The following is a 15,469-nucleotide window of genomic DNA, read 5'->3' on the forward strand; positions in this document are numbered from 1 at the left end:
TATATGTGTGTGTGTGTGTGTGTGTGTGTGTGTGTGTGTGTGTGTATGCCATATATTAACGACACACTGAAAAACATTAAGACTCACATTACTGTCAGACAAGTATTCATTTTGACACAAAAACACTGTTACGCCACCACCAAGCCTGTTTGTCCAGTTTAAAGAAGAGGAAGAAAAGAGAGTGCAAGCTACTTTCGGTTGCTCCCTTATTCAGAAGGGGTTTCCACAGCAGGTAGCTCTGCATGTTTGATTTGGCAGATTTTTTTTTAAAACAATTGATTTGCCTTTCCTGTTGCAACCTGAAAGGGATCTGTGGTCTCCTCTGGGATCAAACAAGTGATCTTGTGCTTGTTAGGTGAAAGCGGTGCATACTGACAGCTCTCCTGCATGGCAGGTTGGCTTTATGCACATTAAAATAAATAAATAAAAATAGAGAGGCTATTAGATCATTCCACAGAGAGCTACTCATGTATGCTTATGAAACAGAGTGGCTGGGATGAGTAAAGGTATCACCGTTATGTGAAAGTTACAGCTTGGTGTGAAGTCAGTTGGCCAGTAAAGCTGCACTCACCAGATAGCCAGAGATACAAAACCGAGCTGCCGGGCTTCCTGAAGCACACTTTTGGCTGCTAAAGTACATAAGCACAGGCATGTACATAAGCACAGCAGCTTCGTGCAAATTTGGACTTTTAACACATGCACAGAGGAACACTTTGATTCTGCACTGGAGAGAAGCACATAAAATGCTTATCTTTTTTCTTCTTCTTCCAAATTCTTTGCTTTGCTTTGTCTGTATACTCAAGCATTACCCAGCATGTGTGTGTTGTGTATCCACGGGTCACATTAGCTCCTTGTATCATCGTTTACTCTAGGAGGGGCCCCATAGAGGGTCCGCTATCGTCATGAAGCTGGGTGTGGTGACACATCCTCTCTCTCCGCCCCGAGGTGTTTGTGCAGCCTGAATAACGCGGCAGTGCTTGTGCGGGACCCGTCCGGTTTCATTTCGCTCCCACACTTTAACAAATTAATTATTAATCCCATCGCTGCTTCACTGTTAATGGCACATTTTAATTCAATAAATCTGGTTTTGAAAACTACATAGATATATAAATATATTTTAAAAATACTTCCTATAGATTACGTGCAGCTGGTGATAGAAGTGAAAGCACATTGCACGATAGAAAAAAAAAATTGGATGGCGTGCGCGTTCGCGGAGTTCCAGCGCTGCGGCAGTTGCCAGGGGAGATAGGAGGGGAGGAGTTTTGATTGGCTGAAGTGGACCTGTTGCCATGACGACGGCGAGGGGTTTGGTAGCGTTGCCGTGCGCTGTGTGATCTGCGCGCTGCGTGTATGGAGGAAGCAGCTGCTGATCTGATCTCTGACATTGTGTGTGAGACAGACAAGACATCTGAATAAACTGCGCGCAGACGTGTCTTTAAACGCACCGCACCGAGGCACGCCGTGCATGATTGTGAGTAGCCGATTGTTTTTAAGTGGGTTGTAATTAAATAAGTGTTCGGCAGGATCCGGGCTGTGTTTCGAACAAGCTAAAAGTAAATGTGGTCAAGTGACTTTGCTTAGAGCAGCCAGCCAGCATGGCAGATCAAGCGACAGCATGTGGCCAGCTAGCTAATGTTAACGTTACTTCTCTCTTCTCCGGGCTTATGTCTTGGAGAGCATAAAGGGATATTACGTATAACACCAAAGAGTGTTTTGAAACATTCAAACAGATCCCTTTCTGCTCTTCCAGTTAAAATGTAATGCTAATGCTAGGGGGTATATGTGCCTTCCCCTGACCTGTCGAGCGGCTGCTAACGCTGCTCTGCCTGACGGTTGTTTCTCGGTGAGTTAAAGCTAGTAACATTTAGTGAACTTAGTGAAAATACGGCTAATTAAAACGGAGACAAGTTCCTTCGTAACAAACCCCGTGTGTCGGGAAATGTTGTGCAATACTCCGCGTAATTGCTCGTAACTTTGTATTCCTCGTTGTGCGTCTGACTTGTGGTTGCTTGTATGTGTGTGAGTGTGAAGTGTTTTAAGTGCTGTGTGCCTGTTAGTAGCTCCGGAGCATATCAGTTTTCTGTGCTAACAGCACTTTCAGCGTATCCTTTCCACCGATTTTGAGTCTCATTGTGTCTTTGAACGTCTTTCGCCTGTTTTGTCAGTCTGTAGTAGGTAGAAAAATTGAGCGACTCCTGATACTGTTCAGACACATCTTCCCTGATAGCTATAAATAGTTGAATATTTCATTATGTGTGTGTGTGTATATATAAAGTAATATTATATATATATTATATATAATATATATATATATTATATATTATATATATATATATTATTAATATTAATATATATTATTATATATATCGACGGCACCAGAGGTTTGGAGGCTACACTGGCTAGCCACATGATGTAATGGATTATCACAAGATTGTCCCAGATACAGAGTGCTCTACAAACAATGTCAGACTGTAGGAAAAATATCTCTGCCTACTGCAGTTGGCTATAATTTATATTTTGCTGTTGAATAGACCTTTATATACTTCCATGTGTTGTTTCTGGTGTTTGTGTGTGATGTTTCCTACCTTGCTGCCTGTTAGCATTGCATTTACTGGACTGGACAAACCTCATCTAAAATTCATTATGTGCACTGAGGTTTTATTCGTATATTTGAAGGGGGGGAAATGTGATGGAGAGACAAGTAGACTGACATTGTTCCTTTCACTTTGCCTGACAGTTGTTAAAGCCCTGGTGATAAATAGAAGACAAAGACACCAGGAGCTTAAGGGACAGAAGAAGACAAAAAAGAAACAGATGTTGTCAGTCTGCCATTATTTTAATGCCAGAATCTTTGTGGTCATATTGTGGGGTCAAACCATCTGGTGTCTTTGTAAAACTGACATGTATCCACTCATGTATGTATTTGTGCAGAAGCCTCTGAAGGGTAAGCACTTTTGGATCCGAGAATAGACATTCATTACTATAAATAAGACCTGCTGTAACCCACTGATGTGGTTATTGCAATTTGAAATGGCTACATGTCTTCAGGGATTGAAAACACTGTCAGTACCTTTTGAATTATCTTTATATATGCACCATCACAAGGTTATTTGAGATGTTGGAATTGACACCATAGACAAGCTTTGTAAGAGGCAAAAGACAGGGGAAATGGGAAGGAGACTACTTAGTCTTATTTCTGCTCTTTTTGAGTGGGTCTGCTAACAGCACGCTGTGTTTGAAAAGGTAACTGGTAGACTTACGAGTGAGATCGCCGTGAGATGACAATATGAAACTGAAATTTACAACTTGACTGCACGACGACGCGTTCATGACATTGTTTGGAATCTTTTGCTTGAACTTCCTGACGTGGGTGTTTTGACAGCCTATGAAAGAGTCATTTAATGAAATAGTAACAAACGAAAAGATAGTCTAATAGATGCCCACATAGTCACATAGTTAAGGTATCAAGTCCATCTTTTGATTACACTAATAGCAGTTTAATTCACTTTTTTGGGTGCTGTTTTACACCAGCTGAGCACAATAGTAGACGCAGGGGTGTCAAATGTATCTCAAGCTCCACGCATACGCTCAAGAATTCCACACTTCATTTTCACAACTTGGTAACCACAGTGGTGTAAATGTCGCTCGAGTCTACTGTACTGATGGGAGAACAGGAAAACACTCGTCAGAGGATGTATAACAATGAAGCAACGTCACTGAAAAGACCACCGCAGCACATTTTTTTGTTGACCGAGTTTCGCACGGCCAAATAAAATCTTACATCCATTATCCCAATGTGTTAAGTATGACCGATTTAAATGTAGTAATAAGGAGACGGCTTGGGCCTGTTGTGTCATGTGGCTGTTACCTTTTATCCAAACAAGAGTGACACAACGCGCTCAGTTTAAAAGTGCTGCTGCTGCTGCCATGTAATCGGTCTTATCACAGAGTTGTGTACTTTGACCTGGAGCTGATGAAAGATTGTGTCCTCTGAAAAATCCACCATGTTCTCTATAGATATGCGAGCGGCTGTGGTTTTTGAATTCATTACGAAAGCTGACCCACGCGGCAGCAACTTTTTTGGGAGGATTGCTTAACGCAGAGTAAAGCTGGTTTCTCACGGATTGGCTTAATAGATTTGTGCTCAGAGATTTGTGACCTACTGTTCTCTGCAATCCCTGTCATTACCAAGTACTTTGACTTTTTACTGAACATTTTAAATAGTTGGTACTCGGGTGCTGTATTGGAAAAAGCCGAACAACTGATAACTGGCAGAATAAGGAAGTTTGGTTTCTTGAAGTGACTGTGTTACCACGATGCTGCTGTTGTGTGCATATTGCAAAGTTTAATCACATTTGAAAATAGAATATCTAAATTTTAGCAGGTGTTCTGCATTTTTTGTTGTTGTTGATTGATTTAAAGCCTAAAGTAAGTCTCCAGTAGTTTCAAATTACTTCTTTGGACCATTTTTTTTTTTCAACTTTAACTTGTTCAATTAAACAAATAATTACTTGAGATTAGCCACTAATCAGTGACCTTGAGCTCTGGCTGTTGACAGTGGCCTGCCTGACTTTATGCTTCATGCAGTTTTGTAATGGATAGCTTGAGTGATCACTTAACCAGAGCCCCTGATTAGTCATAAAGGAGGGGCATCCCCAGGAGTATGCTGTGTGTTGTTGTTGTTTTGGGTCTGTCACATTCTTCTAATCAAACATAGGGGGCTAGCTCTGAAGTGAGTTGTAAATGTCAACACCTGAAAAGACATGTTTCCACTCACGCGCCCACTCGCTCCTGTGGCCTTCCTGGTCATTATTTATTTTTTCTGTCCTATTTGGGTGATCAGCTTGTCTGCTCTTTGCGATGTTTCACATTATTTAGTCTCTCTTGAGAGTTCACCGTGCAGCTAAATGGCATCTATTTTTATGCCCTGAGCTTGGCACAGCTGTTTTACAAACTGGCGTCAGTGTTGTAATTAATGTCACAAGCTGACAAAAAGACAAAACAGGTTGATTCTGCGTGATCTGAAAATCAGTTTTTCCCTCTTTAAGCGTCTGTTTAGACGTCGCATACTGGCAGCGGTTATCTCCTTCTCACGGTGCCCCTCTGTCTACTCCACTTATTGTTTTACATCTCTTGATTGACTCTATGGTGAGTCGCCTCCCTCTACAGCCCCCCACTCCCTGACTGCTCCTTTGCCTGTCTCATTTCTGACTGTGTGGACTCGAGACACAGCCCATTAGGGCCCGCCTCACTGAAAGCAACAACTGATGTGGCTGTTTCCTTGATTGAGAGAAAGGAAGGGGTAAGGACGGCCGTGTCCTCTGTCACAGTGGCTCTTTGTCTCGTTTGCTTAGGCAGAAATAAAAAGATTTATTTAATTGATAGCAGTACGACAACAACAACACAGGCTTACCAGCTTGTCTGTAAATCCTCACTAAGTATCATATATCAGTGTCAGTTTAAGTGTCTCAGAATTTCTACAACTATAGCTTAGGTGTTTGGACAAAGTCAAATGTAAATGTCAAACAGACTGACCGCCTTTAAATAAGAATTTTATACTGGGCCGTGTACTTTAAATGACTCAATCATAGAATAATTGATGAGCTTGTATTACTAGACCAAATCTTTGCTCTTTCAAAAAGCTGCATCTCAAAAAGTAAATGGCATTGGAATAACTAGATTTCTACTATGCCCTTTCACCATCAAGAATGTATATTCATTGTTTATAATAAATGGTAAATGATTACACTCGGTAGTTTCTCTGCTGCTGAAAAAAGCAAGTATTTTGTGACTTTTCACTGACCATTTTAAGTAGTTGGTATTCAGTGCTCTAATGGAAAAGGTTGAATAAGTGATGATTGGCAGAATAACGAGGTTGTTCAGCACTAATTAAGATGCAGTTATTATAATACTGCCTAATAACAATAGAGAGTTTAACACTGAGTCGATAGTAAACAACTCTTGGTGACTATTGTTGCTGTTACCATATGTTTCATATTTATAATTTGATGTTAAACAGCAACACATGGAAAGCAGAATTTGTAAAGTCTGTAATGTATAAAGCAAGAGGTCAGCTTTTTAAGTGAAGGGTTCAAAACTTCTTATATATGGAGCGGGCAGAGCTCAGTAGCTGTGTGCTTATATTTGTTTGCCACGTGTGTGTGCTTTGGTCGATTAAGTCAAATGGGGAGATTCAGTAAATATTTTCATTCTGCTGGAGCTTCGTGGTTGACATGGATATCTATCATGGTTTTGTCAGAGCCCAATAATGTTTTATTTATTTATTTTGTAAAATCAGGAAAGAAGTCTTTCCTCATTTGAGTTCCCTGTGGGGCTTTTTCTTTTTGGTGTTTTCTGCGTTTCATTTGCAAACACTGTTGTATTTTACTGCACATAGAAAGTTTTCTCATACTCAAGGACTGACCCTTGACAAATATAGAAACGTTCTAATTTCAGCTGTTTCCTACAAGACCGTGGAGCTGTGTTTGCAAGCATACAGCATGAAGTTGTTTTTTGTTGTTGTTGTTTTTTTGGTTTTTTTTATATTTGAGAGGAACTGAGGTTGTTGTGTGTGTCGGTATGCTGAACTTACAGGCACATGACTGGAAAGATAAGGTTTCAGTGTTGGCTAGGGACTGGCATGTACTTTGGAAGGCCTCACCTCTGTTGACAGTCAAAGTGCAGTCTTGAGCGTTTGACTCTGAAGTTGTTGGAGGAGGTTAGTGTCACTGACGAACATGAACCGAGCCATTGCCCGTCCTTTTGATCGCTTGTTTTTCCCTGAGTGATTTCATTAGTTGATACATTAGGTCCAGCCAGGGTGTTTGCCAGCTATCTGTAAGCTACACGAAGATGGAACTCCTAGATTGGCCGAGTAAATACTGTTGCTTCAATAGACGCTACCTTGTAGCCTCGTGCTGCTCGATTTCACTGTTTTTGTCGTATAGCGGGCCTAACTGTCTCTGTGTGAAGTCTGAATTTGTTGTCTGAAAATGAACTTCCTCAACAGGCAGGAGGTGTTTCCTTCCCTCCCGGTCCTCTGTTTGAAAGTGCGAGGTGAATACTGAGCACTTCGGAAACATGACTAGAGCAAAAACAACTGCTCCTTTGTGCGAGCAGAGTGTGGGGCCAGTTGTAATGCTTTGTGCAAGCTTTTTCATTTGCTTTCACCTCGGACGCTGAGGAGATCCGTTAAAGTCTTTGACAAGTTTTAGTCAGAAATGTATCGTTAGGGCGTGCTTTAATAGTAGCCTAATTTACCTTTCAAAGTAATAGATTCTTTATTTGTTATGACACGGTTTAACCCCCACCCTTGTAAAATAAAAGAGCAGGCCACTTGGCTAACCCGCTCTGGAACAGCCTCTCTCTCTCTGCCTGCTTCTCCCACTCTAACTCAGTCCCCCCTCCTTTTGTTTCATTCACATTTTTAGAGCTCCAGCCAGACTGGGTAGTTGCCTAAATATCAGTTAGGGTTTCGAATAACAGCCATCACAATGGGGCTTTGCGGCACACCTTTGTGTACCTGTTGTAGAGGTGTAACTGGTTTGTGTCAACTGGTTTGTTTCTTTGGAATAGGGTGTGGTGTCAGCGTATGAACTCGAGGCTGTTATCTATACAGAGGTTGTTTTTCCTTTTTCTTTTTGTTTTGCAGAGGAGAATCGTATGAAAGCAGTTTGCTTAACAAAACAGATTTTTTGGGAGCATAATTTCTGTGTTATATGAAGTAGGCCTTAATAGCTCTTAGTCAGTAGTGCCGTGACATCCAGGTTGGCAGTGGCCTTTCTCGCCGCTCTTTGTCAGACAGGTTTGTGGAGAACAGCAGCAGACTGCTGCTCTCAGCATTTTCCGCCTGTATTGATCTCCCCCACATTAGCCCTCTCTTCATGCACAGACATGAGCACAATTGCTTCCCTTACAGCATTGGCTGCCGTGGCAACTGAGTCCTAATTGTGAGATTCGCTCCCAGAAAACATCTCAAAGCAGTATCTCTGTATTTTAATGCCACTATCATCTCCTTTAAATTCCCCTGTACATATCTGACATCTCAACGGTTTGATTTCCCACTTAAAGCTATCTCCATATGTCTTTGTGTATTTTTGAATGGGCTAAGTGCTTAACAGGATAAAAGAGCAATTTGAAAGGGGAGAAAAATGTGCCTTGGCACCTGCTGTTAGCCTGCCTGTTTGCACATGAATATGATGAGGCTGGCGGATCGCACGGCTATTTTAACTTGCAGATGAGCCATCAGGTCAGCGCCATTGCAGCTTTGGTGTATTTTCAAGGATGAGTAGCAGTCAACAGGCCAGTCTGGCTTATTAGCTCCCTCTCCCCTCTCTGCTCTTTACATACTACTATCCCATTATTCAGTGGATTCCCAGCCGCCTCTCTTTGATGCCTTTTCATAAGAGCAATGATAACTGCAATCATTGCAGCAGCAGTGGTAATTGACCAGCTGCAGTCATGGTAAAACACTTCCTGTGTTTGGCTGGATGCACGACAGCCTTCTCATCCGTCCACTGTGCCTCTGTTGATATTCAAATGGCAAGTCATCAGGAGGAGCTATTTAAAAGAGGATAAGCTCTCTTTGGCACCCAGAGGCCCAGCTGAGAGGTCAAGTTTTGGAAGAAGAACTGAGGTGAAGCTCTGTTGTGCTTTAATGTTAATCCCTGATCTGATACTTTAGCTATATTACATCTTCTTCATGTCTCTCTGACATAAAACAGAATCGGGCTATCAAGGGTTTACAACCAACTGTGGCATATAAGTGGCCACACCTTTTAGTCAAATGAGCTGACGTATCTTTTTTTTTTTTTTTGCCACACCTTTGCTGACTTCTTCCCTCCTGTGACCTATATATTTATACTCACGGAAAAGGGCTTAGTTGTTGGTCAGCAGGCTGTTTTCCATTTAACTACATTTTAAAAAGACTGGTTTCTTGTCATGAAATCCCCAAGTGTCCTTTCTATCACTCCTGCATAAGAACATACATAAATATTGAGAATCTGCTAAAAAATCTGCCCCAAATTGTTGCCGTTTACCTAATTTGTCTAAATGAACTAGATATTTGGCCCAAACACAGCTAAATGTATTTTAAGATGATATGTCCCAAAGAGCTTATCCTGAGAGAATAAAGTCAGTATAAACATAGTCTGTAATGCTTTTAGGAAGCATGAATAATATTTTCTTCTGAACATGTGCACTTGTCTCTCTGCTTCATTTCTTTCTTGCCTGCTGACATATTTAATAACTTTGCTTTGCTGAGAGCTGTGATTCAGCCTAGATTGAAGATGCCTTGCACAGCCTACCTTACTACCTCTAAGCCTCACTTGACTCTCTCTCTGTCTTTCTCACAGGTCTAGGTCTCTCTGTCAAACCTTCTGTCACGCTCGGTCCTTTCAGAAAAGTCTTCTCCCTATTGTTATCTCTTTCTGGGTTGATGCTGCCTGACACTTTGCCTTTGGCCTGGAAAACTTATTGACTTGCTTCTTTTTTATCTGTAATTTAAATCGCAGAAGTTTATGTGATGCACTAGAGCAATTCAGCTGTGCTGGAATATCCACTACCCGGGGAAAGAAAACTGAAATCCAGAATGCACGATAAATCTAAGACAATGTGCTGTTATAACAGGAGTATATACACATACACTGAAATGCACACTTTTATTGTGTAAGAAATCACAGACGTCTAGGCCTAGCTCCTCTCCTTGGCTCGAACACCTAGCCCTGCTCTCCTTGTGTCATTTACCCCCCCCCCCAATGTCCACTTGGAAGGCTAGACTTTTCTTCTTTTGAGCCCCAAAAGAGAGGGTCACAGTCATGGCCAAAAGGAGAGAATTGGGGCCATAACCAGAATAGTATCCATCTGCTATAGGTTTATCCGCTTATTGAGAGTTTAAAGGTCATTTTGTAAATGCACTAATGCCTCTTTCCCCCCCTCCTGTCCACACTGACTGGGTTTGACAAACTGATTTGTGTGTATGTTTGTGTGCGCGCACACTCTCACTCCTGTCTTTGCCACTGTGCAAACACATGAGTTTGACCCAGTTCTTATCACAGAAATGAAAAGGCATGCCCATCCACCACCACGCTGCGACTTTACCTCTCTGACCGTCCAGTCTAATTCCCATCAAAGTCCAGATCCAGAACATCCTAGACCTTCCCAGAATCGGGACATGCTGTAGACCTCAGTAGAAGCATTTCTTTTCAGAGGCTTTCTTTTCAGTGATTTGAATGTGCCAGAGTCAGCTCAGGGTGGGTTAATTATTTTTCTTATGGATTCTTGCTTGTGGGATTTCTGCTCTTAATTGAAGGGATGGCAGGGTTGTCATGGTGACACCCAGGACATAAAGCTTGTTGTGAGCTGACACGCGGAGTGATCTCTTTGTGCTCTTGGCCTCAACAAGCAGTTCGATTCAACATTATTCACATAATAACAAATCACAATAAGTACTGCACACAAACCGCTGCTTGTATTTTATGGGGACAAAATTTATTTTCAGATAATGTGATGCTTAGTTTAAATTTCCAGTAATGTAGGTTTGTCTGTAGCCCAGATCATTTCTCACTCGAGCTTCAACTTAAACTGCGACAGGAACTCTGGTGTTTAAGATAAAAGGCCTCTTCAGAGCTCATGTTAAAAAGTATTGATAAGTGTACTCAGGTTCATTTTGTTAATGATAGAGTGCTCTGGCATTTCCCCGTGCTCCTAAATGACTGACAACTCTTAGGCTTGTAGCCTCTTTACACAACTTAATATGCCATGCGACAAATGCAGACTTGATCCTGGCTGAATGTATTTCGGTCCGTAAGAGCTATCCAATCTGTAAGATGGAGTCCTTGCACTTATTCCTGCAGTCGCTGGCTGGTTTCATGCTCATTTACACATAACGAGCAGCTGGGTCTTGTCTGAAACGAGGTAGGCGTTGAGGAGTGGAGCCTTAAGTCAGTTCACTTACTTGAGAGGATGTCCTCGAAGATCCTCACATGGAGTCGAGAGGAGGAGGAGGAGGGGGGCTGAGAGCCTCTTGGTCCTCGGCAGGGATGGAGGAGAGAGGCAGTGAGAGGGCCATGAATTGCAATAGAGGCCGACAGCAACAGGGGGTGTGCCCCCAGGGAAACTTAAGAAAACAAGGCCAACGCTTGGAAGAGCACATCCTTCCAAAATGTCACTTTGAGTTATTTCATACCGCAAACTTTGCTTTTAAATTACTTTGAAATCTTCCTTTTTTGATGGTAATTTTTTTTTTTAAATTTACCTTTTTTGGTCTTATCTTTGCTGCTTGATATTAACAACCTTCTTTTTTCTTTCTCTCCAGACCTCTTTGATTTAATGGGTCCAATTATTGGGATGTCACCAGATAAGAAAACGGAAATTCCGGGTATGCAAGAGGAGCGGGCAGGGCTCAGAGGTGTCTGCGGTGTAGGAACGCTGCCCGAGGCGGAGTGCGCGTCTAGTCCGCTGGCAACTAGCGTGGATCGTACCGGAGGCACCGAGGATGAGGAGCTCACTAACCTCAACTGGCTCCACGAGAACCTGCTTCAGAACTTTACTCTCGGGGGCCCCGAAGCTCAGACGAGCGGCAGCCCCCTCTTTGACATAGAAGGAGACTATGGGTCAAACCAGGGCCCGTCGTCCTCCTCATCTTCGTCACACAACAGAGGCAGGGAGAGGGATTCGATGAAGTCGAAACCACCCTTCTCATTTTCCCTGCTCATCTACATGGCCATCGAGCAGTCTCCCAGCAAGTCGTTGCCTGTCAAAGAAATCTACGGCTGGATACTCGAGCACTTCCCGTATTTCTCCAACGCTCCCACTGGCTGGAAGAACTCAGTTCGTCACAACTTGTCCCTGAACAAATGCTTCCGCAAGGTCGAAAGGAGCTTGGGAAAGGTAGGTCTCAAAGTGACTTCAAACTTTTATGCACTTCACTTAGATTTACAGTTATCCTTCTGTAGTTGTCAGCATGCATCTGTTTGATGATGTGACATTTACAGTTACAGTGGCTTTGTTTAGCACTGTTAGCAAACAGTGTGCTAGAGTGTGAAGCTGCCACATGGCTCATGTGACACACAGCTGCACAGAACTCTGACTCGGCTATGATAAGGGTGGAATCCAGTCAAGGTCAAAGATCCTCCTCCTCCAGAGGATATGCAAACACCGCACACGGAGATAGGACAATATCTTTAGAAACACGTCAAGGTAGTGCAGCTAGAGAGAAGCCTCCCACAATCTGAACCCACACTGCACAAAGGAAGCAAACGTGACCTTAAGTCCCGAAAGTGCACAAAGAACAATCTTTGTCTACCTGGTCCTGGCAGACATACACATCATTTATGGTAGCTTGTGTTTCTACAAGTAGTGGCGACAAATAACAAGGGGAAAAAAGAGAAGCTGGCCTACTCATGTTCACATGCTTGTAACAAAGGGAAGAACACATACTGCATATAGTGTGCACACATGTCTGTGAATTTGAAAAGTTAGTAAAGCTGTGAATTTACTCACTAACGGCTGTTATTACGGTTTAGTCTGAAAGGGTGTGTGTGTGTGTGTGTAAAAAGTGTGGAGAAGTAGATTCCTGGATTCTTCTGTGTAACGGTAAACAGTGGCGGTGGCACAATACCCTCTAAACACCCAAGAAGTCTGTGTATCATGAGATTTTAACATTGTGAGAGGATGTGGTTTGAAGCCCCATGTCATGGCTGTATCTGGCTAAAACCTGATATTTGCCCATCTAGGGTGGGAATGGCAGTTTGCACTCGGCGTGTAGCAATACAATGCAGTATAGTCCGCTTAGCATGCAGGTGCATAGCATGAGCCCTCCGTCTGCTGAGACACTAGCACCAGTTTCACATGACACTGGCTGGTGGTTTCCGTTGCTATGGAGACATTTCCTTCTTCCTGCATCAGAGCTGGTTGGTAATCTGAGTCAAGGTTATTCTCCTCGCTCTATTCTCCCAGACTGGGCAAGAATACGCCACCATCAGATAAAGTGACACACACATCACCAGCAGATACAATTATTCTTCACAGGGAGCTGTTGAGTAAAAATTTCCTCTCATTGTAAAAGCGTTTATATTGCAAAGTTTGGTATTTGCTATTTTTCACTGTGGGACTGTAATGAAATTTGAATCATTGCTGCGGTCACTATAGTCCCACCAGCTCTGACAGCGAAACATTTCAGGAATTCTCATCATTTTTTCAATATTGCCATTTGAGCGTGTTGTGTCTAAAAGGTGCTGTGAAGCTTATAATTGAAAAGTGATTTGGAAATGAAGTGCATTTCCACAGTGACTAATCTCTAAAAGGTTTGAGTCACACTTGACTTTTTTCCCTGATAAATGATGATCTTGTCACTTGTAGTTTTGTGCAATTACTCAGCTGTACAGATCACCTAAATTGATTTTCAAGTCCTCATTAAGTCTTTAAAGGTACCCTGTGGATTATTATCTCCACTAGTTGCGGGCCCTGTTTTGTTTACATCTTGCATGAGGATACACATACCAGCCACATGTGGGATACATGGCCACACTGTTCTGCAGCAAAAGCGGTGAAAAGGATTGTGAGCTACCAAACAGAAATATGAACAAAGCTTCCATTAAAATAATGATTATGTAAAATTTGCTGAGGTGGGAATTGCATGCAAATTGTTTGTAAGGCTTCAGTGATTCAAAATTAAAATTGTGTTCATTACTTACAGTTTTAATTGAACTCATGTGATCAAATATTTAATCGTACAAAGTGACAAAGCATGTTATTTTGACTAAAGACCTAACTCACAAACGTTTATAGCATGTTTTCGCTCTGATTTTTATTTATTTATTTGGATTTTTTTTCTGAAAAGCCAGACCGAACATACTGTATTTTTGGTGTTTCTTTCAGGATAATGTTCTGCCTGCTGCTTTTCTTTTGTCAGTTTTGTTCTCTTGCGTTGAACCAAATAAATGACGTAACAGCTTTTGCTTAGTTCATGGGGACTGGGAATGTTTGGGCAACAGGATAAGACGCCATCGTTAAATCCTCTGAAAAGAAGCTCATATGACAGGGTTTTTATTGTTTAACATCAACAGATCACCTCCCCCCTGACCTCTGCTCACAGTTTCTTATGTGGACTTTCTGGCAGCTTCATTACTTTGTAACAGGGGTTTAGAGATTTGACTGTCCCTGCTTTGTCCTACAGGCCAATGGAAAAGGGTCGCTCTGGTGTGTTGACCCTGAGTACCGCCCCAACCTAATTCAAGCTCTTAAGAAGCAGCACTTCCCAGCCGCACATGCCTTCTGCACACCACCCGCCTCCCCACCCAGGTGAGCGGTCATCACTTTAATCATTCAATTCAATTTGTTGCTTATGATGGTCAAGGGAATTATTATGTCTCAAATATATTTTGCAGGGATTTGTTTTGGACATAAAAGGAAATACCTGAACTTTATTTAGAGCAGGCTTGTATTAGCGATTGGCTTTCAGTATGATTAGAAAAAGTGAACTTGGTCACATACATACCAACTCCAATATGCTTCCATTAGCTCCTTTAGACTTACAGCAACACACTTAGTGTACTATGGTGAGTGATGACTCATCCGTGACAGGTAGGAGCACAACAGTTTGAAACTCTCTGTTGTTAGTTTAACAACAAGAAGAGCATTATTCTCCTCACACTCATATGTATATCAAACCAGCTCCTCCCTATGGTCACAATGCCACAGCTTTGCTAAATGTAACTAACACATAAGACGAGCAATTGAACCGTAAACATAATGGGGAAAAACTGAGAACAATTCATTTTGACAGAAACATGATAATGCCCAGAAGCTTCTGCAAACCCAGAACTTCCCCAATACTCACGCTTCTGGGAAGCTACAGTACAAACACTTCATGTAACAGTTTCATATACACCACCATAGCATTTTAGTAGACAGAACCCATATCTTCTGCTTTTATTGTGAAACATTTGGAGGTATACCATAAGGAGCAGCCAGATATATGATTTTTTTCTCCTGACTTTGAAATCCCTTTTTTTTTAAGCTGAGGAAATATTTTATCTTAACAGGTTTGTAGTCATTTGTAATTATTTGATAACTAATTCTTAATAAAAACACAGTTCTGAAAGGGCAGAATTTGGCTCTTCAAACGTATCATCTGACTCTTGGTGTCCTTTGTTTACTTTCTGCAGTGCCTCCTCACCCCCTCGTCATCTCTTTCTACAAGGTTGCTCATTTAAAGGTGAGAGAAAAGCAAATTGATCAAAGTTTTCGTATTTGTAAGCTGTTTGCCCAGCAATGTGCAGATGTGTAGTGCAGTTTTGTTAGCGTGTGTTTGTGCACTGTTTTGATTATGTTGCCTTTGCACATTTCAGTCCCAGAACATTCAGCATCACTGTGCTTTTATGCTCAGCTCTTGGTTTGATTTGTTGCTTTCAAGTCATTGATGCCTCATGTTGACCATAATGTTGACAGCTCCCGTCGATGTCTCTCC

General features: G+C 42.0%; 1 protein-coding gene across 3 annotated transcripts in view; it reads left to right on the top strand.

Moving 5' to 3' along the window:
- The first annotated feature begins 1,108 nt into the window (after window positions 1-1,108).
- Window positions 1,109-15,469, top strand: part of foxn2a (forkhead box N2a) — a 21,243-nt gene continuing 6,882 nt past the window's right edge. The window contains exons 1-4 of one of the 3 annotated variants that reach the window (XM_042215383.1): window positions 1,109-1,843; window positions 11,315-11,889; window positions 14,177-14,301; window positions 15,168-15,217. In XM_042215383.1, the coding sequence (XP_042071317.1) occupies window positions 11,329-11,889; window positions 14,177-14,301; window positions 15,168-15,217 (736 nt within the window). In that variant the 5' untranslated portion in view covers window positions 1,109-1,843; window positions 11,315-11,328. The remainder of the gene's footprint in view (window positions 1,844-11,314; window positions 11,890-14,176; window positions 14,302-15,167; window positions 15,218-15,469) is intronic. The other 2 variants (XM_042215386.1, XM_005915444.2) reach the window with 2 other exon arrangements.

This window comes from Haplochromis burtoni, unplaced genomic scaffold (assembly GCF_018398535.1).
Source record: "Haplochromis burtoni strain Fernald_Lab_line unplaced genomic scaffold, NCSU_Asbu1 Contig_12, whole genome shotgun sequence".
NCBI lineage: Eukaryota > Metazoa > Chordata > Actinopteri > Cichliformes > Cichlidae > Haplochromis > Haplochromis burtoni.